Here is a 26,015-nt window from a genome sequence, read left to right as displayed (position 1 = left end):
GAGTGTATCTCCTGAAATGTTTAAGTCTTCCTTTAATAGATGAACTCAGTGATGAGGACAACGTGTCCCCACAGTGCAGGAGACGCTGAAAAACATCCTCTAGCGTCGAGGAGGTCAAAACAGAGAAAGTGCATCTCAATAGCAGGAAGTTGTTTCTCACACCGGGAGCAGGAGGACGGATGAGAAGGATGGTTGAAGGACAACTTTGAGACAGGAAACTGCCGACAGGACACGGTTGAGGTGGAAGTCAGTACCTGTTGTTACTCCAGGTAAATGTAATAAACTGAAAATGTATGTAAAGAAAGTGGGGAATGTCTCTCATCAACAGTATTAACAGACACGACACTGATATTTCAAATGTCCCGTAAATCTTTATTTATCTTTTTACTTTTGTTCAGTTATACCCAACAATTTTAATGAGTTCAAAATCATTTGTACACGAGTCAAAAATAAATCTGCTCTACTTATCCGTTACGTTTTTTGACATAACATTCAAGTGAGTTTTATCTCAGATGAACAGAGTCCACTCGCAGCTCCTCTTGTCCGTTTTCTTCCCTTTATGAGACAATCAGCAACTCGCAGACCAAGAGAAAGTCTCCCACAGTGTGATCCCTTTGACCCAAAGACAATCTGAATTAATTTCCATGCTTTTGCTTGTGTTGATTTGAACATGCAACAGGTGCATTGATGTACGTTTCTCTGAACTGGCTGCACTTCCTGACAGACCTGACCTGCACTTGCTGGAACAGACGGGTGGATTTTGACTGCAGTCACAAAAAAAAAATCAGGAATCAAAAAGAACAATGTTGACACTTTTTGTCATAGAGAAAGTGAGGTGTGTGTATACGATTTAGAGCCATCCCAAGACACTGATTCTCTGTGTGACAGATTCCCTCAAATAACAAGAGATCAACACACTCAGGTCCTAACTTACTGGAGTGCGAGAGGCAGACATTCGAGAAACAACCAATGAACAGGCCGATGTGGAAACAGACTTTAGATTTCAAACAAACCAAAAATATACATGAGATTTCTGCTACATTCCTCTTATCTTTTTCCTTTGTGCAACAAATCTGATGGAAACAATTCAACATTTATGACTTGTTTCTTCCACTCGGATAGGCAACCTAACAAAAGTTGTAACAACTTCTTTATGAACTAGACAAAGCAACATGAGGCTTCAAAGGTACAACTAGTTACATTCATAGTCGTATCAGATTAGCTCATCTTTAAAAGTTTCCCCTTTGTTGAAGATATGTTGTGCTTTGTGCAAAAACAATGAACACATACGCCCTACGGGTAACACACGTTACACAACTCGAGATATAAATAAAGAACAAAGGAAACGGGTCTGATGAGCTAACAGGTTTCACAAATCTATTTTACCTTTAGAAATCAAATGACCACATTATTGACATTTAAGTTCTTGTATTCTTATCAGACCATGAATCATGCGTCACACTGACAGACACAGGCAGTCGCACAACACACTCCAAAAAGATCACTCACTGAACCTCAGAAGAAGAACTCAAGTCCTCAAAACACACAAGTTTAGTTGCAATATTTGTTCCTAAACCCTAACATAGAGCAATGACAAAAAAATAAATAATCTATCGATATTTGAAGATCCAGAGTTTGAACTTTTTCCCCCCACATCACACGACGTGGCTAGAGAGCGAAAAACCATCGGATATTTCCTAAAAACTTGCTTACTTGCTGGTTTATCATACAAAAAACCTGTGACAGCGACCCCACGGCGTGCTGTGAACTGTGTGTCTGTAGATTTTAGGCTTTGTCAAACTTAAACATGCCAACTCTCTCACATACACACACACACACACAGTTTACAACTGACACATATGTGTGGCAGTTTTCTGGATGGCGTTCGTTCTCTCAGCGGGAAAAAAGATATAGGGAAAGAGAGAGATAACGAGAGAGAGAGAGACTACTGTATGGGCAGGATGTTAATCCCACCAGTGTCCTCTGATGGTTCCCCGGCTCAGTCCGCACAGCCGCCCGTCTCTCGCGTCAGCGCGCCGTCTCTACGTCCCGCCGTTGTACGAGTAGTCCGCCTTGTTGTGCATCACCAGCTTATTGTCCACAAAGTAGAAGCTGTCGGACTGCGTCTCGTACGGGTGCAGCACCATCTCTCTGACTGCGGGCGGACACAAGAACATCACTGCTGTGAACAACCAAGGGGTCCACGAGACTTCAATGTGTTTGTCGCGATGCTAGCAGCACAGCTCTATAGAGACGGCAACGTCGGTCAGTCAGTCGTCCACTTTGGTCCAGCCTGAAATATCTTGTCAAGCATTCATTGGACTGCCATGCAATTCGGTAAAGACGTTCATGAGCCCCAGAGAATGAAGTCTCCTGATCTTTGTGATCCCCTGACTTCTCCAAATACATGCAAAACATACTTAAACTTATCAGTAATTTGCATTGGTGCTAATTAGCTAATTGTAGGACGCTAACAATTGAGAAGGTGACCGTGGTGAATAGGCTACCTCCTTATCATCAGCAGGTTACCAGTTAGTGTTAGTGTTAAAATCCTATTAATAAATAAATAAATACTTTTTGGCCGAACTGCTATTGCGTTCCAAAAAAAAAAGAAAACTTTTCAACGGGTGTTTTGTTCATCGAGTATATATTTGAAAGCAAAACCAAACATGTACTCACTGATGTCCTCAGACAGAGGTGGAAATTCGTAGATATGTTCACAGGTGTTTTTGCTGCTGGGCATGCAGAAGCCAAACTCAAAGTCAAAACTCTTGAGCAACTTCTCTCTGAAATAATGTCTCTCAATCATCCTGAAGTTTTCTATCGGCATGTCTCCGACCGTGAACTCAACACTGCAGGCGCAAAGACAGACAGAAGAGGGTGAGCGGGGCAGAGACATCGCAAACAAAGGAAGACACAGAGGACACGTCCCTGGAAATAAAGGTTCACACACGTTCTCACTTACGTGGCTCCAACTTGCCGCAGTCGGAGAAAAGCGGGGGTGAACTGGTAACGGACAAATCGGCCGGCGTTTGGGTCGGCGTCCTTCTTCTCGCCTGCTTTGTCGAAGTTAAATATCAGTTTGCGTGGAAACAAAAACAGAATCGAAATGAAATATTTTTAGCGACGGACATTTTCGTGGCTTGCCTGTGGTTGACAAAACACACGGTATTACATCACTCAAAAAACGAGAATAAGTGCCAGTTTTATATTCCAGTTCATGTTTGCCATCAAAAACTTTGCATTTTGTTTTACAGGTATGATGCTGCTTTATTATGTTGATTTACTGAAAGTATTTTCATGGTAAATAAAGGTTAAGTCGAATAAATGCATCAGTGACTCGCCTGTGGATGGAGGTTTGGTGATTTCAAACAGCACGGTGGCAGACTCCATGTCTCTGATCCTGAACCGGGTGAAGTCAATGTTGTAAATATTCTCATCCGGGCTGCAAAGATAATCTGAAAAAGGAAGCGAGAGAGAAAGAATTACAGATTAGCCACATACAAAGGATGCACTTTAAAAATAAAAACACACCAAGACTCCCTGGTCTGAATACCTTGTGAGAGTGAAACGTGGTCAGAGCAGAGTGGGTCAACAAGTGACCGTTGAGTCGGTCTTTGATCAGATATTTCGAGATGGTTCATAAACCAAACTGCTCTGATGCAGTGTGGCATATTTTTGAATGAAAAATGTTTATGTTTCTAAGCTATTGTTGTGGTTTTAGCTCAGAAACTCAAATATGGTAATGGTTACTTTTCTATAATGATATTAAAAGTACCTCATTTGCCAGCTATCAAATAGATTTGTTGTCTTTATTATTTAAGATATTAGATCACTAAAATTACTGACGTGAAATGTGATGTAAAACTGTTAGAGGAGCCATTTCCTCACAAATGTGACAATGCAGGCACAAACACACACACACACACACACAGACACACACACACACAAGTTATTTTCATCCTTCTAATCCTTCCTGCCCTCACCGGGCAGTGTCACTGCTGATTAGCGTCCCCAGCAGAACAGCCACTTCCACACCTGTGTCTTCTGACCACACCTGTGTCTCTTGACCACACCTGTGTCTGCTGACCACACCTGTGTCTGCTCAAAAACAAAGAACTGTGGAGACATGGACGTCTCTCGGTACACAAGGGATCATTTAATCACTTCCGATATGAGCTCTGACCGTCCATCAACCCAACAGCTGTTCTCTAGAACACATCCACAGCTTCCCACGAAAAGTCACAACAATGTGGCGTGTGCAGATGTGACCATCAGCTCCCAACTCAATAGTTCATCCTGTATTTTGTCGTGATGTCTTATAGTTTGGTAGGACGTGTGTCAGAAGACATCACTGACGGTAAACCTTGCGGGGAAGATTATTGGACATGGTTTTCAATAATGTGCACCTTGAATCGTCTATTAGTTGTAGTTCACCTGTGTAACTATATGTGAAATGTAAATGAGATAATAAGTAGGTCAGCACTTTTAAGGAAGAACGCATTTTCACTCGCACCGCTACCAATCTGGAGCTTTTTTGCTTCTTTTATGCCGTTTATCTCCACATCTATTCCCCCTGGAGGATGAGTGACAACGCTCCCCGCATCTCACTTCTCATGTTTGTGTGTTCACGCTGGAACAGGGAGACAAAACCCAAAGTCACAGCGTGTTGTCGACTCCGTTTACAGAGCGCTCCTTCCTGACAGAGATGAACTGATTGGTTGTTTAACTGCATTACTGTTGTCGCCACCAGCAATTGATCATCATAGAAATCTTACAGTTTATACCTTAAATTATATAAATTAAAAACAAAGCCAATAACGCCACCACACGTTGTGGTGAAACCCTAAAATGTGCACATATCGGAAAAGGGACGTTTCCCGTCATGTTTTCTTTCTGTCGTCACTCGGCTGATTCGTGTTGACGTGGCCGACAGCAGCCGTCCACCGAGTCCGTCGGGTCCACAGTTCAACACACACTTTGTATCACATGACCTAGATTCAGACTAAATAAACGCTTATTCCGAGCTCGTTTTAGCAGTTCACCCAGATAACGCTGGCCCAGGACCGATCTTAGGAACCTTTCAGTATGAAGGTTTAAGATCACCGGTATCTGAAGCCTTATTGAAGCAACATGTAAAGTTATTAAAATGTGTGTGTGTGTAAATTAGCTGACTGATAGTCAGTCTGTGTCTCTGGACATTTAAAAGTAGGAAGCACATTTTTAGAACAGTTTTTTATTTATACGCTAGGGTTTTTGAGTATCCTGAACGCAGTTTTCCATCAATTCAAATTGATCAGACCGTATATATTTTTGTCCATCTTTTTAATTGTTGTAGTTTTGTAAAGCAAATAAGGAGAACATATCTTCTTGCAGCTGTAAACAGCATTCAAGGGGGAATTTGAGGGAAACTATATTCAAACTAATCTTTCCTGTGTAATTGGGCAAAAACTGACGCGCATTTTAAATATGTATGGACCACTCGATGCGAGCACGCTCACTTTAGCATTTTAAAGTACCGCTCTGCACACACACACACAGGCACACGCACACACACTTCTATTTTGTGTTTACTTTCTATGTTCATCGAAAAAACTGAAAATTAGAGCCACCAATATATCGCTGAGCGCTGACGTTGGTTTATCACAGCTCTATCAGAGCTGGCCTACATGTCAGGACAAATGTTTTATTGGCTGCTTGTTATAGACATTTGATCTTTTGAAGTTGTACAATGTATAATTTTGTTGTCACAACTCATGACACGACTGGTTTACGTGGATGAGATAGGAATTACCTACTGGGTTAAGGACAACCTATAGTGCATTATTGTGTAGGGGGGGGGGGGGGGGGTTTACATTATTGAATGAAACATGAAATATGCCAAATTACAAAATGTTATCAAGGAAACTATCAATACATTTGCAAATCATTAATTTTTAGAAATGCGTGTTCGACCAAAATATCCAAATATATTACATTTGGATTATTCATGATTTTCTCTGAAAAAACATCAAATTCCCACACACCGAAAGCTGGAATGGGAGAACTGTTGACATTTTCTTCATATGAACAGAGTTAATCTTTCATAAAAAAATGTACTGAATTAATAAATTGTTTCAGCTTCAAACAAAACAACTTATTAATATATAAAAAAATTAATACTAATGATACTGAAAATAACCGTTTGTCGCTGTGTGTGTGTGCACACATATGTGCATTTTGTCTATATAAACCTTCAAGTGACATCGCGACTATGTTCAACAGCGACACAGAGGAGAAGAACGAAGAGGAGGAAGTGTGGAGGAGAACAGAAACGAACGCTCCGGTGGCTGTAACCACGGAAAGATGCTTCATGTTGCCATAGTGATTCGAGCGTGTATTCACGGTGCTGTGGTGATTCACACATGCCTCCTTATTGCCTCCAGCGGTGATGCTGCAAGATAGAGAAGCGAGAGTTTAAAAGGCCTCACTCCTCGTCACAACATAAACGTCCTGCACGATGACGACATCACCAGAAAGTAACACAAATAAGAAAAAGGATAACATTATGACTAATATGATTTGAGTTATGTTCACTGTAGAAGCAGTTTATAGCGAGACGTGCACTTGTTGTGTTGTTTATGTGGAAAGCCACATGACCATCAGTGTAAAGTGACTTTAAATGAGAAGAAGATCCAACAGAGTGTTTGCATGTTATGACACTCGGCCCGTGTTGTGGAAGGTATTATATACCTGGAGGTCTTTAAATAGTCAAATGTCCTGCTGGCCACCTGTTAGCTACACGCTGGTTTAAGACCATTAATAAAAAGATTAAACAACTGCATGAAGCTTTATAATTGTAACATGTCTTTAAAATTAGTCATATCAAGTTTTTCAACATGAAAATGAAAATATATATGAAATTGTTTCATTTAGTATTGACTGAGATGCTCTTTTGTACAAAGACTGTATTCACTGAGCCCAAACTTTACTGTGACAGTTGCTTACACCATGATCAGCTCCATGTGATATGTAATATGCAGATTTAGTCAGTTCAAATACTTAAGTGCTGATAATACTATTACTGTTGTACTTTAACTTAGATTTTGAGTGCAAGACTTTAACCGTATAGTGTTGTGGTATTATTGCTATAAGAAATGGATCGTAATGCTATTATTACTAAGAAAGTAAATCAAGTAAAAACTTGATTTACAATTTAAATACCATACACGCTTTTTGATAAAGTGCATTTTTAATCCAAAGCAACTGCAGAACTAAACATTTCGACACCAGCTCCAACGCTCTAGCAACGTATTTTTTTTAGATATCTGTAGCCTACATATTTGGTAAAACAAAAACAAAAATGTTGATTACAAAACACATGCATACCTGACACCTGGGTGTTTTAATGTTTACGTTTTAGTGAACTAAATGAACTCATGCAAAGAAAACATAAAGCTGCTTTAAAGGACGCCTCCTCAGTCATCCCGTTCTCATTCTGCATCCTTCTCGTCGGATACAATCATCCTGTTTCAGAGGATGAAAGGCGAGTCGTGCTTGTTCAGCTAATTAAATCTCTGCATTTGAGGAGTCTTTCACGCTTCATCACAGGTACTCGAACTGCACTGAGGGCTGAACGCACCGCTCACCCGCCGTGTGCTTAAACTTAACCTCCAGCCACGCTTGACCGGTCCCAGGGCAACAGAGATGCCAACAGAGGAGCTCCTGCGGCCAGGTGAACGTTGACCAGAGAGCGATGCAGTGCCATGTGCATGAGGAGGGCCTCCGTACATAAACAAGGGGACACGGTAATGACGTGTTACATGACTCATGCATGCAGGAGCTGAACCAGTTCAACACCTGCGTGCCACATAACCGACAGTGAACTTACTCTCTGTGATCTTCTGCAAGCCCAGAGCATCCTCCGGAGTGATGACCGTGCTGCCGAGCACGTCCCGCTCCTCCGTGGTCACCGGGAACCCCACCACGTCGGTGGAGTTGCAGCCTTTCTTCACTTTCATTGCCGCCGTTTGCGTCGGGCTGCTGCTGCTGTCTGCGCCTCCGGTGTCTCTACCCGGATTATTACCGGCAGGCTTCTTAGCGGTTGATGGGTCCTGGCTGCTGCCGATGCGGGTACAGGAATAGCTCATTCTCAGATCCTCCTCCCCCTCTCCCAACCCAGAGCTTCCAAGATACGAAACAGCTGCCTCCCTCTCCCCCTCCCTCCTTCACCAGAAGGATGCACAGTCGCTGTCTGTTATCCGGTGCTTAATTCAAATCCGCTTCGTTTTTATGAGCCTGCAGTCTGTCTCCGCGGACGGCTCGCACGCACCCAGCGGCGGCTCTCGTCGGCTGAGCGCAATATGCGGAAAGCGGGTTGGGTTGATTTCTTCTTCCGCGCAGCTGCTTTCTGAGACGCTATTTCAGCCGGGTCAAGTGCAGCTATAGTCTGTGGGAAATAATCTGGTGGGGTTTTAAACTGAAAAGGAGGTGGCAGATGGCAGTTGCTGTCGAGGAGGCAGAGAGGGAGGGAGGAGGGTATCAGCGCCTGCGCGCAATCTGTGCAGCAACCGTCAAACGCACGCAACAAACCAAACATAGTATATGCACTGTGTGTTCCCTTTCTGTTGTTTCCCCTAAGAAACAGTGTTACATATTAGCATTCGACTTTTTAAGAGAAAAGCTTGTGGGAAATAATGGTAAAGTAACTGCAACTCAAACTCCAGGAGAGAAAACTTTAGAAAGGTGAAATATTGAGTGTTTATACAGTTGATAATGGCTCCAGAGGCATTGCCAACGCCAGTGTAAAAAGTGCCAATATCCCCTGCAATATAATATCAGACGCAAAAGAGCACCCATTATTAAACCCGGAGGGTGGTGCTACGATGATGGCGTGTCTGAACAGCATGATCCGCTGTGTGGACTCAAGAGATGCATGTGGGGGATTTGGCAGCATCCAACGGTGAGGTTGCACATTGCAACCAACTGAAATTCCGCATGTGCGTCAAAACAGGAGAACTGGTGGTTGACGAACACAAGTGAACACACGTGTTGGGTTAGTCCGTCTACTATAAACATGGCATTCAGCGCCGTGAAGAGAACAATTCACATTTATTTTTAGGTGACTCTACACACGAATGAAATGTTGAATGTTACACAAAGTTACTTTAATATGACTCATTGACTATAATAAGTCAAATAAAAGGAGAAGAGACATTTTCTCAACTTAATATTTCTGGAAAAAACTCACTGACATGGCTGGGCCTGAGCAGAGTTGAGACAATCTTATGAAATGTGAGGGATGAACTGCAGGTTGACGCGCTGCAGCATTAATGAGCTGATGAGTTGCAGCTGTGCATCTTGCAACAGATGAATCCAGTTGGCAGCAATCAGGGAGCCAGAAACCGGAAAAGAATGGAGGAGCAACTTCCATAGACAAGAGACACTGTGGGAAATGTGCAATTAATGTCAATGTGTTCAGAGTGTTATTGCTGCATCCACTTCATAGAAGTAACAGTACATGATCTGTGTTGCAATCAGCTCCCAGAAGTTTACCCAAATATGTGTTACATCTAAGATCTGCAGCCTCATTCGCCAAATATGGTTGATAAATTCAGCTTTAATTGTATTTTGTGTTCTTCTTCCCAGCCTTTACATGTAAAGTTGGTGCTGGTAACAGTCACACACCTGTTGTACTGTAGGAAACAAAGAGTCATAAAGGCCTATGTTGGTATTTTGGCCCTAGAGAGAAGAACGGAAACAACTGTGTGAGGTATTAATCCTATTTATGTCTCTTCCACTGACGCATGACTCACTTGAGGTCTCAGTCACACATGACTATCCATCACAGCTCTGCACTGGCACCGTGTGTGATGACAACAGTGCCAAACACACCGTATACCTGCAGTTAACACAGCCGCCACAACAAAGTCCCTGTTAAGCCAAAGACAAGCCTAATACATTAGTGTATGGATCTTGTTCATGTTCAGAAAGAAATAGTATTTTTCAGCTACATTAATGTTTCACACACGGCTCTGCACTGAATGACCGTGTTTATGTGGGAATGTTGCCCCCTAGATGCAGTCTGTTGTCATGTTCTGTGTGGCTGAGGGATTAATGAGATCGAGTTTTTTTTACTGTATATATTTTAACGGGTGCCCACGACCCCGAGTTAGGAAGACCGGAAGTGAATGTCGCTTTCGTTCAAATTTTGACCAAAACTTTAATATTCAATTATAAAGTTAAGAACATTTTAAAACCCTGCTGGGGAAAAACAATGCTATCGCTAGTTTGAGCCTTTTACAAACATTTTAAGTTGTTGCTTGTTTCTTTGTAATTGGTGTTACATATGGTGTGTGTGCATGTGTCTGAGAGAGAGAATGCACTGTGTCTGTTAAACACGAAGAGGAGAAACAGCGGTTTTGTTATGTGGATGTCTGTGAGGGTCGGCTCGATGGCAGGCTGTTGGCTCTTCACATCAGCCTGCTGAGTTTGCGGGTCCTTTTGTCACGTCTGAGCTGCTGCTGCTGCTAACATCAGCAGAAACACACACAGCCATGTTTTTCACTTTTGAGAACATTACATTGACTTACATTCAGGAGATTTACCATAACCCAGCCTAATCCACAAGTCTTATCATAACCGTATCCTAAAACCTAACCTTGAACTAAATAATGACCCAAAAATGTAATGATTTACATTATGGGGATGTGCATTTTGTTCCCATTAAGAGGGTACAAAGATTTCACACACACACACACACACACACACCTACACACACACACACACACACACACACACACACACACACACACACACACAAACACAATATCCCGACTCAAGTTCTGATCTGAACAGATCCACTGATCAGGAATGTGTTCCCAAATATATACTTTTTGTGATATTATTAAATGTCCACTTCATCTCTCTCTCTCTCTCTGTGTGTTGTCGACACGATCAGATAATTCTATGGAAACACACACACACACACACACACACACACACACACACACACACACACACACACACAGAAAGTCTGAGCAATGTGCTGACCTCAGTAAGCCACTCCTAAATGATGATTGTCCAGTGCAGAAGAGAAAGGAGGGTGGACACACCAGCTGCTCTCTCAGTATGCTCTATAGTGCATACTTTAATGACAAAATAAAGTATGCATTAAAATACAGCTTTTGTTTCAAATGTTAGTAACGCATGCTCTAAAACAGTGTCCACAAAAGTGTGATAAAGGATGTGTGTGTGATTGGCTGGATGGGAGGATCGCATGCTCATCAATCAACAGACAAGTTACAAACAGCTTGACTTCTTTCATACATCCCAACTACTCATCATGTTTCCTGTGTTTCCGCTGCCACTCTCTGCCAATGAGACCTTTCAGTCGGTCCCCTTGCCCCCTGCTCGGCATCATTGCTGAATTATTCCGTTGGGCAGGTTTTCCAAAAATATCAACAAGTACTTTCATTCATAAGTCACATTTAAACCACAAAGTAAAAACAGGATAAAAGCAGCATGTCATCTAGTCCACTACGAGGGTGAATCAGTTTGGTTTCGGTTTTTAGACTCTGATGATGGACGACTGACATTTGAGTTAAAACTCTACTCCACCTTGACTCTATTGCCGACTAGCTCGGCCTTCTTTCCCCCCCTTACATGGATTGCTTTGTTATTATCCATAAAAGAGCTTGATTATATTCATAACACGGCCATCTTTCTGTTTAAAATCCTGTGCTGATGTCATTGACCCGTTTTTTTCCAGCAGTCATGAAACCTGATATTCAAGTTTAAGGAAATTAGATTGTCTATTCTGTTGAAAAGCATTTTCGAATGAGTCCACACAGAGAGGAGACAAATAATTGATCTGAGACCTGACAAAAAAAGTATGATACATTGTAATAATGAGGAGGGACGGTGGAAGTCAGTCAGAGTTGTGGGTGCTGAGACAATCTCACTTACGACATACAATAAAAAACAGAAACTAAAACTAAACATTGACCAACACCTACTACACAGTTAAGAATGAGGTGATAAGATACAAGTTCAAATATTGTCATTAGCCTGAAAAGTTTTACATTCCTGACAGTATCTGAAGTATCAAACATGTGATTGGTTGAATAAAGACTTGAATTTGATTAACTGACTAAGGATTGATAAGTATAGACTATATGCGAACACTTGGAGTTTTTGCAACAACTGTCATTGCATTAACATTAATACGACGAAACAAGGGACAATACATTTTATTTCGTATACATACTGGTGGAAAAAGTACCCCCCCCCCCCCCCCCCCGGACATAGATATTTACCACATAGCAGTATGCACTTCTGCCCTCTTTGTGTTTGCATGAATCCCCGTGTCTGTGTGTTAACCCCTCTGTGGCTCACACAACAAAACAATTGAGTCCAAAGCAAAGTGCTGACTGAGTCCAGGCAGGCCTTCCCCCCCCGACCCCTGTCACTCGCGGGTGTATAAATACCCCAACACACACCGTCTCGGCAGACCATTCAGTGAAACCCTGCGACACACAGTTCACCAGTTTAGGTAGGTCAAACCAGTCAGGAGCACAATACAGTTTCCCAATCCATCGACATGATGTAGCCAGGGTCTCTAAAGCACTTTATCAACTCACAATAATAGGGAGTCTTAATTGGTTGAAGGAAGAGATAGTGGCTTCTTTATCACCTAAAATGCAAATAAGGGAATACTTTTTTAAACAAATTATGAAGGGAAATAGAAGGCTTGATGTTTTCGGCTAATGTGAGAAATCTGGGAGTGAATTGTGCGAGACAGTAAACAGCGAAGTACAAGTAGCAGACAGGATGAGTAATATATATTATTCTAAAGGTTTGTTTTTTTACATTGTCTTCCATGTTTTCCCCACAGGTCCTACAGAAAAACAAGACAAAATGGCTCAGACAAATCCCATAGCCATGGGCCCTTGGAAGGTAAGTGTTTGGGATACACGTTTAACACCATGAGCACAGGAGTCCCAACGACTAAATTCAATTACTATGTATTTTTTGGGGGTTAAATCGTCCGTTTTCATCGTCTTTTGTGTTTTTCAGATCACCGTGTACGATCAGGAGTACTTCCAGGGCAGGCGTATGGAGTTCACCGCCTGCTGCCAGAACATCATGGAGTGTGGGATGGAGAATATCCGCTCCCTGAAGATCGAGTGTGGCGCGTACGTACCCACAGATCACCCCCCGACCCCCCTCTTTTTTTAAATGCTAGATATTATTTTAAAAAACTAAATGGAGCAACTATTTTCAGATCCTGAAAGTGTGCTGATTCTTATAATTCCTTGATTTCTGACGTCCTTTTTTCCATTCTCTGCTTGCAGCTGGGTGGGCTTCGAGCACTCTAGCTTCTGCGGCCAGCAGTTTGTCCTGGAGAAGGGAGACTACCCTCGCTTCGAGGCCTACAGTGGCAGCAACTCCTACCGCATTGAGAGGATGATGTCCTTCAGGCCCATCTGCGGTGCTGTAGGTTTACCATACAGCCCAGTGGCATCCCTTGGTTCACTTTAGACGAAGCCGAATCTCAAATTGAGCTCAATCTCCTTCTTGTTTGTACAGAACCACAAGGATTCCCGCATGACCATCTTTGAGAAGGAGAATATGACTGGGCGTCAGTTCGAGCTGTGCGATGACTACCCCTCTCTGCAGGCTATGGGATGGATGAACAACGAGGTCGGATCCATGCACATCCAGAGCGGAGCGTAAGTCCACCGTCACGCTGTTTGATGTGAAGCTTCGCACACATCTGCTTTGAGCACCTTCAGCTACGTCACGATATTAGCGATGATTATTTAGACGTGTGCATTTAATGAACATGTTCTCGATTATTTCTGCAGCTTTGTGTGCTACCAGTTCCCTGGCTACCGTGGCTACCAGTACATCATGGAGAGTGACTGTCGCGGAGGAGAGTACAAGTGTTACCGTGAGTTTGGCTCCCACTCCCAGACTCCCCAGATCCAGTCCATCAGGAGGATCCAGCACTAAGAAGGCAACGCTTCCATCACATTTTCTTATCTCTGCCTCCTCCTGCACTTCATTTCCTCCTTCTCCTCCTCTTCTCCTCCCGACTTCCATCTCCTGGTCTGGCTAATGAAAGCAAAATCCCAGGCTTGACTTCAGGTGCTTACCGCTGTCAGAGTGATGAAACAAAGACAGAAAAAATCAATGAAATGAGAGAAAAAGCTGAATCAGTGTGAAAGACAGACCTTGTCCGCTGGGGTTGGCTGCAGAATGGTGAAAGGTTGCTCTTTTCCATCTCCACCATTGATGGCATCATCATCATCGTCATCATCGTTGTCATCATCATCATCATCATCATCATCTTCAACATCAACACGATCGCCAGTCTTGCTACTGTGATTTCAATGACTGCCTGTGATGATGAATAAAGAGAACGAGCAACCCGAGTGGCATGTACCTCAATCTGTGTCTTGATTCTCTCCACTGACACTTTGACACCACTGCTGAGCAGCAAAGTTTAAATTAGAGTAATCAACCCATGAAACATGAATTTACAAGGTGAATCCAATGGACAAAGGGAAAGGTATGAGTGAGATTAAGTCTCTTTAAACCTCACGGACCTGTTAGGCGTCTCCAAATAAAACAACTCGATTTTTAATTAGCTGACGTCTCAAATTTTCCAAATGTATCAAATAAGACAGGCTGTAATTTGGGGTAAGTAGTATGAATGAATGCACAATATATCTGGAATATTCCCATTTGATTAAATAGTGCAGCCATAAAGAAATTAAAATAAAACCTTACCGCCATGGGATTGACAACGTTTAAAAAAAAGCTTCTTTAGTGAGAGTCCTTGCTCAGGACATTACACCTGAGCAGGCACAGTCTTACATACATTTTATAGATTATACTGATAATATGTCTGTCCCTCACAACTGTGACATTTGTAATGGGGTGTTTTATTTAGGTATTTCTGCTTAAGTAAAGGAACAGTCACGATCATGGAGCTACCTCTGGGGAAACAATTCACATCCGCCTGTCCAGCGATGAGAGTATTTCAAGCATTAAGCAATGAGCTCATTAGGCCTCTGCTCTCGTGTTTCACATTCTAACCCTGGGGAGAGTAATGAGTGACCATCATCAGAGGGACTCATTGATTTGGCTCTTTCAATAGTGCGCTTGCAGCCGGAAGCCACCAGAGGTCGCTGTTCTCTCCACACGTCAATGGTGGCTCAAAGGAGAATTTGCGACAGTTTTTTCTTCTTCACGGCTGCTGACATGTCAACAACAAACATGGCAACCAGCAGCAACTATTGGGAAGGTAACCTATTGTTTTAGCATCTAAATTAAAGCATGTTTCCGTGTGTCAATTGTGTATTGTTCTTCACCGACTCAGACTAAGAGCATTTAGTGAGACGTCACGCGGCCCGTGTTTATATCCGCGCTGATTTAAAGACACTTGTGGCTGATTGACGTCATCAGCTAACAGCTAACACGTTAGCCGTCGAACTTGTGAAGTTAGCGTTATTAGCCCTCGTCAGTAGTTACCAGTCACGGTGCTGTCTCAGGGTAGCGACTCCTTTCAGCGCGGTTGTACCGACGTTTGTTTAACTTCAGCTCCTCTCGGCTCCCTGTTACATGGAGGGTTGGTGCCAACACGAACGTCCAGCAGAGTGAACAGCAAACAACAAACAGAATGTCAACTTTCAAGTCATTTGCATTGTTTTTACTTCTTAAGCAGAGATGTTTGCATCTGTTGTCATTCGTTTTTTATTCTTAGGCTATATCAATTAACTCATGAACAACACAACATTCATCACTACTTCCATGCAGTAATTGGGGGACTATAGATCCCTCTGCCAGGTAAATGATATGTGCTGATTCAATCCGTTTAGCTTCTAAGATAGTTAAAATAAATGCAACACGTTTACTTCAGAGTGAGTGCCCCTTTGGCCAAACTGGTGTAATTTCATTTCTGGGTCAAATACTCAAGACCATGTCGTGTTTGCCATTTAAAAAATGTAAAAATGAAGCTATTCTGTGTTTATACACCTGTTACCACTGCAAACCAAATACCTGCAGTTTGCATTGATTTATTCATGATAACGAGAGGATTCCTTCTTGTCTCCTTCTAATTGCTTTATTATTCTGTTGAAATGTTCATCTCGAGTGTTGCTCTGTCGCTTCACTCAGATCTGCGTAAACAGGCCAGACGGCTGGAGAATGAGCTGGAGCTCAAGCTGGTGTCCTTCAGTAAGCTCTGCACCAGCTACAGCAGCAGCAGCAGCCGGGAGCAGCGGACAAGAGACAGCAGGTCAGCTGGCCACTCTAACGTGCTTTTTATGACCTCAAGTGTAGAATTTAGAGTCTAATTGTTTCTTTTGTAATTTGTTTGGTCTTTTTTGTCTATTATCAGTGTATTGGTAACTGATCCTCTTCCATTATATGAATTGGTGTGAATTTCATTGTTTACTGTTTAATTGTGCTGTTCTAGTCTGTACACCGTAATTTTTTTTTTCATTTTTTATATTATGAGTGACAAAATAAATTGAGCTTAAACTTCATCATCTTTTCCCTTTCATTCTTAAATCAGGTCTGATTCTGTCGGCTCATCTCAAGACAACATGCTCCTGGCCATGACAACTGAGTTGGAGCAGATATTGGCCAATGTAAGTTAAATATTACACACACATATATATATATATATATAAATATAGTTGATTCTCTTGACAAACAGCTGTTGTGGCCTCAAGCCCAGGGAATGGAATTGATTAGATGACGAATTTGATTTTTAACATGAAATAAGAAAAGAAAAGTCAACAGCCAACCAAAGCTGATTGTGTTATAGAACTAGTTTATTTTACAGGTTGTACAAACAAGATTAGAATTTCAGGTTATGCTTATTATAATACATTCATGTTTACTTTGCAATGATTCAACTAAGTCAAGATCCCTTACCCTGAAAATGTTGTAATTTTTTTTTCACTCCTTGTTTGCTTTTAATCTTGTTTTTGCAGCTCACTGCAGCCAATGACAAGATGGCAGAATACACAAACTCTCCGGGGGCTTCATCACGCAGCGCGGCGTTGATGCACACCTTACAACGACACAGAGACATCTTACAGGTACATACAATTACTTCAATTTATTGAATTACTTTCTCTTGCTGAAAAGTGTTTCTGCTCCACCTGTTAGTTGTTCTAAGTTATTTCTATATTTTTAACAAGAAATGTGTGAAATTGTCATGCATTTTGCCTTTTATTTTTGGCTTTTGTGTTTCCCATAGGACTATACTCTTGAGTTCCACAAAACCAAAAGCAACTTCCTCAGCCTGCGAGAGCGAGAGGATCTACTGGGCTCTGTTCATAGAGACATTGAGTAAGCGCCTCAATACATCTCTGCTCAATAACAAATATTGTATAATGTTAGTAAATACAATATAATCTTCTCATGGCGTTCTCCATTTAGCCACAACATTGCGATTTGCAAGTCTTGTGTCGGGCACTCGAAATAAACTGTTGATGAAAAATTGGTTCTGCCTCTCGCTGACTGGATTTCGTCCTTCGCAAGTAGTTACCCCAATATTGTTATTTTTAAATATTAACTTTAATTTAAATTTCCTCACCTCAATTTCATTTGTATATGAACATTATTATCTGTATGCTTGAGACTCTGCCCTATTATCAGTGTCATGTACAAGTTTAAATCCACTAATTCTCAAAGGGAGTGATGAGGCTGCAACGCCCAGCAGGAGGCAGTGATGTTCAGAGATATTTAGGTCAGCTCCAACGTCTATACTTTTGACAGCTACACGAATATTTTTGATGTTTTTGCTATTAATTGATAATCAAATCTGTTGTAGTTTAATTTGATGTCAAATGAAATGACTGATCATTTCAGCTCTAAAAGTATATTCCATTCCATTATCCAAACCACTTATCCTTTTTAGGGTCGCGGGGCGCTGGAGCCGATCCCAGCTGACATTGGGTGAAGGCGGGGTTCACCCTGGACGGTCGCCAGTCCATCTCAGGGCACATATAGAGACTGACAACCACTCACGCCCACATTCACACCTACGGGCTGAAATGTATATGTTGTTTTAAATTATTAATTGTGTTGAAGCCTTGAAAAAGCTGGAGCAAATATAATTCAGACAATTCTTAAACATTAATGTTAACGGGGATAAAAAAACTTTTAGTGGGTGAGTCATTGCATTCATTTTGACAATTCGTTGACCATCTGACTCTCGTAAGCCTCCCAACTTTATAGAAGTACATGACTAAACCACTGGATGGAGTACTCCCTTAAGTCTGCTTTATGTTGGCACAGTCCATCTTTCCATCCTCGGGGTCTTCCAACCCTGTTTTTTCACTAACTATGTTTTACATTTCCATCTTTCCCTCCCTCCCTTCTTTCCTTCCCTCCCTTCCCTTCCTCTCCTCCTCTGTGGATATTTGCTATGTTATCCTAAACCAGGAGGAGGCAGAAATGCCCAGTGTGTTGCTGAATTCCCCCACCCTTTGATAATCTCTTTTCCTTCTATCGTGTTTCATCGGCTAATAAGAGGCACCTCCTCTTATTAGCTGGCCTCCCTCCCTCCCTCTCTCTCCCTGTATCTCTCTCTCTTTCTTTGTCTGTATCTCCTGTATCTCTCTATCTCTGTATGTATCTCCCTCGTTCTCAGGGGATATCTTTCCTAAGTGCCTTCTACAGTAAATCAAACCACAATGCTTTCATTCAGCCCAAACTGAGGGAGAGTGGTTACATCTGGTCTGGCTGATACAGAGAAATGCTCTATCAGGGAGGGAGAGGGAGGGAGAGAAGGAGAGAGAGGGAGAGAGAGAGAGAGAGACCTGATCTGATCTGATGTTGCCTGATTACAGTCCATTTTAATTATTCTAATAGAGGTATGGAGGAACAGTGAAGGGACGGGGGGACCAGAAGAGATAATGGATGATGAATTGATGACCAGCCCGAATAGGGAGGGGAAGGTGTAAATAAGAGATGGAGGACAGAGTTGTGGGTTAAGCAGAGCTAATCACTAAAAGCCTTAATGCAGGAAGTACATAATCAGCATCCAGGCATCAGTTAATAGGAGGGAGTGAATTACCCTTTCAGACTAAAGACCGGCGAGAAATTTGTTTTTGGTGCCGATTTCTTCTCTTCCCCAATTGCAAAGCTGCTTAAAGTGTAATGTGTTGCTTTGTGTTTTTAGGAAGCACCACAAATAGAGCTGGATCTCGTCTCAACAAATGCATTTAGCCACAGTTGTTACTTGACACATCGACATTTCCCTTAGGATGATTTGGTATAACTTTGAGGATCCCTTCACTTTTCATCTAGCACCATTGTTTGGTCAAATTCCCATCAGCCTCAGCTGTACTTTGTGGTAAGTGAGAGAGACTCTTAGTCATGTGAGATACATTTTCTCTTCATGTCTCGTGCAAATGGCGCGAACCCAGTTCAACTTCATCCGGGACCTTTGGTGCACGTCGTACCCCCCTCCCTACTGTCTAAAGGCAAAACAGTATTTCATCTGCTGAATCCTACTTATATTTGTCAATCCAATTCCCCCCTCTCTCTCTCTCTCTCTTTTTCCTCCTCAGGTCCTACAAGAGCAGCGCAGGAGTGAATAACAGAAGGACTGAGCTCATCCTGAAGGAACACGAGCATCTCAGAAAGTAAGAGGTTTCATCATGACGTATCACTCAAAAGCACTGGACCAGACGGCCGAGGGCAGCAGCCCACGCCCCCCTTATTGAATACTCGGTGTACGCCATGTACCGTCACACGCCATTAGATTGAATTGATTGGATTTAGTTTGAACCGGCATAGCCTCTGTTCCAAAACTATCGTGTGAGAGGAGTTCATGAAGTTGTTGGGTTACCCGTGATTGAGTGGGCAGTGTGTGTATTTGGGCCCGATCGGAGTCCTTAGAATTATATTGACCTAAACTTTGATTAAACTGCTGCTATGGTAACAATGAATGACTTTCATGTGACAGTCAGCTGCAGACTCTCTGTCGGAGTTGGTGAAACTGTACGGTGATGTAACAAAGTCACGCCTGACCAAAGTTTATTTGTGTTCCATCATCACGTTGATGAGATGCTTTATTGTTGCACGTTAAACAGAACACAATTTGATTGATTATAGAATCCACATTAATTAGCTTTGATAGCATGAAAACTTGTTGATTATGGTCAACGGTTAGAAAGTCTGCATTCTGCAAACCTCAGTCACTGGAACTGCTGGGGCCAAACCATTTATGTAGAGCCTGACTTGCATAAAGGAGGATGAAGAATAAAGGAGTAAAGAATAAAGGATAACCACTCTGCAACATGAGCAGGCTGAGATGAAGGGAACGCAGCCGAGAACAGGAAAAGACCGATCAGATTCTGATCAGCTTTATTTGAGCCAAGACAGTGGATCTGTGGATCTGTGGGTCTGTGGGGTTTTCTGATGGTCCAGACTGAATTCTGTGAATTATTAGATGGAATAAAATAAGATTTTGTGCACTGAAGGATTCGTCCTAATGAATTAGCTGATACCCTGGTTTGTCATCAAGTGCAATCATAAGTCTTTTTTTATGTTATTTGCCTATTGCTTTGGTTTATGATCAACACCATGGATGTATTCTCTTTATCCACTAAGATACTGAACAACTATATTCACCACTTCATTTAAATATAATTAATACAAGTGCAGTAAATAAATTGGTTGACTTGATCACTTACAGTAAAACTGGCTTTCACAGGGATTTATTCTGCATACATGCATCATATATACTAACTTTCATAAATAATTGTTTCCTATTAATCACCACGATATACAGCTTTAATCATAATTAAAAGGGGTGGACAAATATTGGCGGCATTTCTTTTTCTCACTTAAAATTCTTTTATTCGTTTAGATATATTAACATAAATCAAATACAAAAATGTCAGACATAAACATTAAAAAAATGGGACAAAATGATACATATATATACATACATACAAACATACATACATATCCATCCAGAATTAAAATTTAAAAAATTGGTGGCATTTTAATAAATACCAGAGATGTTCTTAATAAATGTATACAGCACCTAGATGTTTGCACCTGTATTTACCATTGTTAAAATGATTATACATAAAAAACATTTTCACAGAATGTTACCTACTAATTAGTAGATAATGACTTTTTTTTGTCAGTGTCACGGGGGGATTAGGGTGGACCCAAATGCACGACTCAGGAGACAGATAATGCAAATAAAGATCCTTTACTGAGAGCGTCGTCAGGAACGGAACAGACAGAATAATCAAACACACTGTGGAACGCTCGAGGGCTCGGTCGGAAAAACACAAGACAATCTGGCAGAGGGCAAGTGAGGGAACCTGAGTAGACAGGGACTAATGAGGGAATGGTCAACAGGTGAGATGGGCATGAAGACCAGGTGAAGGTAATGAGGGACTAACGAGGGAGTGATCAGAGGCAGGTGAAGGGAGTTGGACTGACGAGATGGGAAGCAGGATCTGGAATGACATGATAGTTAGTGAGACAGGATGAAAACAACTAATACAAAAAGGAAGGTGTGGAGCTAAACTGTTACAGTCAGAGAATAAACTGACAAATTAGTTAAATAAAGACGATATTCACGAACACAGTTAATCGTGAGACAACTGAAGGCACACGACAGACATTGATAAAGAATGCTTTTTGCTTTTCTTCATCTTGATTTGATTTTCATTTGGATGTTTTGTTTGTTTGTTTGTCTTTTTTTGACTTCCTGAGCTATGGAGAAACGCAGGTAAAAACAATGCTTTTAGAGACACACCCACAGACATTCTTTCCAATACCTCCTGTAAGAATAGTCACGAGAGAAAGAGGTTTAATAAAACTGTCAAGACAACCTGACAGAGTTGTGTAGTCACAACAGGATTTACCCTAAACCTCAACTTCAGCATCAGCACCAACTTTCCCGATGTAAACATCTTTGGCCTTTGCACCTTTCGACATTGTTCCTGCTGAAAATGACCACGAGGAAAAACAGCGGTTGTCATGAAAAGGGATCAAATCCAAATGTTTTTATCTTCTCTCTAAAAAGACTAAAGCCATTGTTAGAAAATGGTAAATAAAATACATGATGGTAGATTTGCTGTGTGTTCAGACAGAGAAACAGACACAATTATCTTACCGCTGGTTTCAGGTGTGTGTTCGGTCCTTTTGAGGCAAGCTTGTTTAAGGAAGGCTCTGCTTTTATAAATAAGACGAGGGGCTTTGCTAATGTGGTTAACAGCAGAATAATTTAGTTCCCACAGAGTCTCAAAGAGACATGGGAGATTTCGTCTTCAATTTAAAGAACTTTAAAAATAACTTATTACACCTCGGGATTGTTCACACGGGGATTTGAAAGCAAGGACCGTGGATTTAAGGAAGTTAAATATAATAAGCAGGCAATTCAAAGGTTATATATAATGTAAGTCTATAGATTCATCATATTATTATCAGGAGATTATACAATAACACAATCTTAGTTCTGATTATTATATTCCATTTCTACTGATGGATCCCTGATGCTACAAACTGCTCCTCTTAATGGATTAAAAACATATTTCTACACAAATAGTGGCATCTCTCTCCACCTCCACTATTCAGAAGCATTTGTCAGCCAGTGCTGTGACATGACTTTATTAAAAATTCATACGCATTTGTTCAAGAGACATTTCATAGATTCATTTGGCATTTAACAATTCGTAAGCTATCCTGATTTATTTGACTATTTTCTTTCATAGCAGGCCTATTTCAAAGATTAGTTGATTTGTTTAATCTGTGTTTGTATTGTTAAAGTGGTTGAACAACTAGAAAAGTGACAGGTCACCTACGTACAAGTCCATTTACCAAGAAGAGCTTTTACAGGCTATTTGCTTTTGTCAAAACTTGAGTTTAAATATGTGTTTTTGTGAAGGATACTTTATGTAACAGAGAGCGAGAGAGAGCCTCTTTCGTTCTTAAGGTCAGCCATCTCAAAGTTCAAGTTCCTTTAAGTGAAAATATTATTCACAGGAAATGTGAATATTAGTTCTTGGGCCCAACTTATTTTGAATGAAGCATATATATAAATATATATATATGTTTTTGTTTCCTTCTTTCACACGACCTAACCTCTCCAGCTACTTTTTGAAAACGTTAACTCGTCTGCTCAATCGATAGCATTATAGGATCGATCCGTTCGGATGTATCCGCCTCTCTGTCATAATGCACCAAACCTGTCAGCGTAATCATCCTCAGTCTTCCCTTCATTGCAGCTGATGGAAGTGTTTCTTCAGCGTTGTGAGCAGATGAGCCAAAAGAGATTGAGAACATTGCTTCATCCGTTACTCGTCTAAAACATGACTGTCGGGCCGACATGTTTTTAAGATCTTCAGCTCAATGTGTCGCATGTCGGAGTAAATGAACAAGCTCGATGAAGCCGCTGACTCGGGCGTGAAGCTGAGTTAGAGACGGACACACTGAGTCCAAGATGGTGGAGGTTTGTAGACGCTCTGCTCTGTCAGACGGCCTTTACAGGAGATAATGTATCCATCCAGATTGTGAACTCATTTCCACACACTTATGGCAACAGCTTCAATAGTAAAAAAACGCCGCTTGGCTACGCCAGAAAATGCATTTTTGCATTTTTGGAAAAGTGAGATTCATTTCTGTGGTTCAGCTTTATGGATATCTGATACTTTTGTCAGAAGCCTCGCGGTAGGAAGTCATTAATTGTAATCATGTTCTCTGTTGCTGGTGGCCAGACGCACCATTTTTTTCTAAAAGTCCGACATTCATGGGTACAAATGTGTGTGTGGCCACATGGTATTAGTGTAGTGCAGTCCGGATGTGTGGCACAGTGAACCATTAGCTCTCTGACATCACTCATTGTTTGGCCTCTCAGCCGCAACAAACCAGAAGTGTTTCCCTTAAAAGGATCCGCCATGTTGCTCCAGGACCAGCATGCATCTCATTCTCCCTTCAAAGCCCGCTGAGCAGAATCTGGCATGTTTCATTTGAAGTCCACAAACGTGTAACTGTGCACACATCAATCACAACGCTGGCATAATGTTGCTGTTTATTTTCTGTGGAGGGTCGAGAATCTGCGCTGGATCAACACGTGAAGACTTTTTAGATGCGTGATTGACTTTTGAAGCTTTGAACTTTGAACTGTTGCGACACGAACAAAAAGCAATTAGCTGCCTCGCCTGCACAGAACGGAGAGAAAAGGCCGAGGACAGCAGGAGATGGATCGTGGGAGAGGTGGACGAATGGATGAGGAGGAAGTAGGAAGCGCAGTATTGATTTTTGGTCTCCAGTGGAGTCGGCCAGGATGCACATTGCCGACCCGATATGGTCCGCTCAGCTCTGGACTGAACACTTCGCTTTCCCGGCCGTCACTTATCTCGGCTAATGGCGGCTGATGTAAACGCGCTGCGTGTTCCGCGTCGTCCATCTCTGCTTCTGTGCACCTCGAACTAATAACACAGGGATCGGGTTCCCATCCTGAGATGTCCACAGCCATCTGTGGTTCGAGCAGTCGGATTGCGGCTTCTCCTTCGATGAGGGTTTGATTTGACCAATCACGCTCTGACTTTCACAGGAAGTGCCCCTCCGACGGTAATCGAGCCAAAGAGCTGTGTGGTTTCCTGGCGCCGGCTTTCCTCGTGTCCTGTTGTCTGATTACTTGGCTCTTATACCATGTGTATTCATATATATTATATTTATATACAATGTGTTTGACATTATTTCACATGGTTATTTGTGAGAAGTGATATATGTGAAACTTTTTAAATTAATTTAGTTATTGTAATTTTTTGTGTACGACTCTATTAATTAAGATCTGACGTTTTTGTCTTCACTCTCCTTTTTGTTTTCTTTCTCATGTCGACAGCTCCGATAGTCTTATTGACAATGCAATAAGGTAAGCTTTATGTTCCCTTTCACTCTCCTAAAGACACACACATTAAAACAGACCATCGTAAATCACCTACTTGTTGGCTCATCGGCTGGAACATTAAACGTAATGTGATACTGTGAAGACAGCCCGGTGCTTCCTTTCCTACCTACTAATCCCTCATGGTTTCTTCCTCCTTTCCTTTAGTATCGCCATAGCTACCAAAGAGAACGTCACATTTCAGCGTGGGATGTTGAAGTCCATTCAAACCAGGGTCACGACTCTGGCCAGTATCCTTTAATCATGTGTCACGTCACCTTCTTCACATAGTTTCTTTTCTCTGAAGCTGCCTTGACAGTGAGTACGACAGCAGACTTTAAACCATTAGTCTCAATTTAATGATCTTCCTGGTTGTATTCAGAGCTCAACTGATGCATCTTTCTGTCTCTTACTCGCTGTAAGAAAGGAAAGGCCGTCTTGGATCCTAATTATTTTCCTTAACCACACTCCCCTCCCTCAGATCGTTTCCCCACCATCAACAGTCTCATCCAGAAAGTCAATTTGCGCAAGAGGCGGGACTCTTTGATTCTAGGCGGGGTGATAGGTGTCTGCACCATCGTCCTGTTGCTCTACACTTTCCACTGATCTGCTCTCAGCTGACGGACCAAAGCACAACAGAATATATTCATTGTATCTCAAGTCTTCTAAAGAAAAAGAAAATATGTTTACATTCTAATTTACTCTCCTTAAAAAAACAGTTTAAAGAGTAAAGAAAGGATTTTATTTTGAAAATAAAAATAAATCACATAAACAGTCTTGAACTGACTGGAGTTTTAATTTATTTTCTGACTGATGATAACATTTCCATCTTTGGAGTTGTATATTGCTGGTTATACCCTATTGTAATGTTATAACATCTTTATAACATGTGTTCACTTGATGTCATACTTTATATTTATATAGTATCGGAGCCGCCTAATAAAATAAAGGTGATTAGCTCACTGTCAAGGTTGTCATGCTCATTCAAGTTTATTTCCGACATGCAGAACTATGGCACAGAAAACCAGTCATACAGTATAAATGTATAAACATCAACATCAGAGTGCCAAGAACAGTGCATACAGGGAGAACG

The 26,015-nt window shown here is 41.6% G+C and overlaps 3 protein-coding genes across 5 annotated transcripts; 2 read left to right on the top strand and 1 right to left on the bottom strand.

Moving 5' to 3' along the window:
• Positions 1–351: 351 nt before the first annotated feature.
• On the bottom strand, positions 352–8,129 carry unc119b (unc-119 homolog b (C. elegans)). The gene is made up of 5 exons (XM_056411847.1): positions 7,871–8,129; positions 3,345–3,458; positions 2,966–3,056; positions 2,680–2,852; positions 352–2,155 (listed from the first exon to the last, which is right to left on the bottom strand). Exons 1-5 carry the CDS (start codon positions 8,127–8,129, stop codon positions 2,043–2,045), a joined length of 750 nt encoding a protein of 249 aa, XP_056267822.1. The 3' UTR covers positions 352–2,042.
• LOC130192020 (beta-crystallin A1-like) lies at positions 8,094–14,433 on the top strand. 2 transcript variants are annotated; one of them, XM_056411849.1, is made up of 6 exons: positions 8,094–8,112; positions 12,875–12,936; positions 13,057–13,175; positions 13,335–13,476; positions 13,570–13,712; positions 13,848–14,433. In XM_056411849.1, the coding sequence occupies exons 2-6, from the start codon at positions 12,898–12,900 to the stop codon at positions 13,993–13,995; spliced, it is 591 nt and encodes a 196-aa protein (XP_056267824.1). In that variant the 5' UTR covers positions 8,094–8,112; positions 12,875–12,897; the 3' UTR covers positions 13,996–14,433. The 2 variants fall into 2 exon arrangements, with proteins under 2 accessions (XP_056267824.1, XP_056267823.1); XM_056411848.1 differs by lacking the exon at positions 8,094–8,112 and adding an exon at positions 12,506–12,532.
• Positions 14,434–15,249: 816 nt separating this feature from the next.
• On the top strand, positions 15,250–25,699 carry LOC130192018 (Golgi SNAP receptor complex member 1-like). Of its 2 annotated transcripts, none has more exons than XM_056411844.1 (9): positions 15,250–15,292; positions 16,165–16,285; positions 16,565–16,640; positions 16,989–17,096; positions 17,258–17,349; positions 19,578–19,652; positions 24,881–24,910; positions 25,091–25,173; positions 25,404–25,699. In XM_056411844.1, exons 1-9 carry the CDS (start codon positions 15,250–15,252, stop codon positions 25,526–25,528), a joined length of 753 nt encoding a protein of 250 aa, XP_056267819.1. In that variant the 3' UTR covers positions 25,529–25,699. The 2 variants fall into 2 exon arrangements, with proteins under 2 accessions (XP_056267819.1, XP_056267821.1); XM_056411846.1 differs by lacking the exon at positions 15,250–15,292 and adding an exon at positions 15,357–15,834.
• Positions 25,700–26,015: the final 316 nt, after the last annotated feature.

The sequence above is a fragment of the Pseudoliparis swirei genome, chromosome 3 (genome assembly GCF_029220125.1).
Source record: "Pseudoliparis swirei isolate HS2019 ecotype Mariana Trench chromosome 3, NWPU_hadal_v1, whole genome shotgun sequence".
Taxonomy (NCBI): Eukaryota; Metazoa; Chordata; class Actinopteri; order Perciformes; family Liparidae; genus Pseudoliparis; species Pseudoliparis swirei.
The sequence above is the reverse complement of the archived record's forward strand: the minus strand, read 5'-3'. Positions and strand labels throughout refer to the sequence as shown.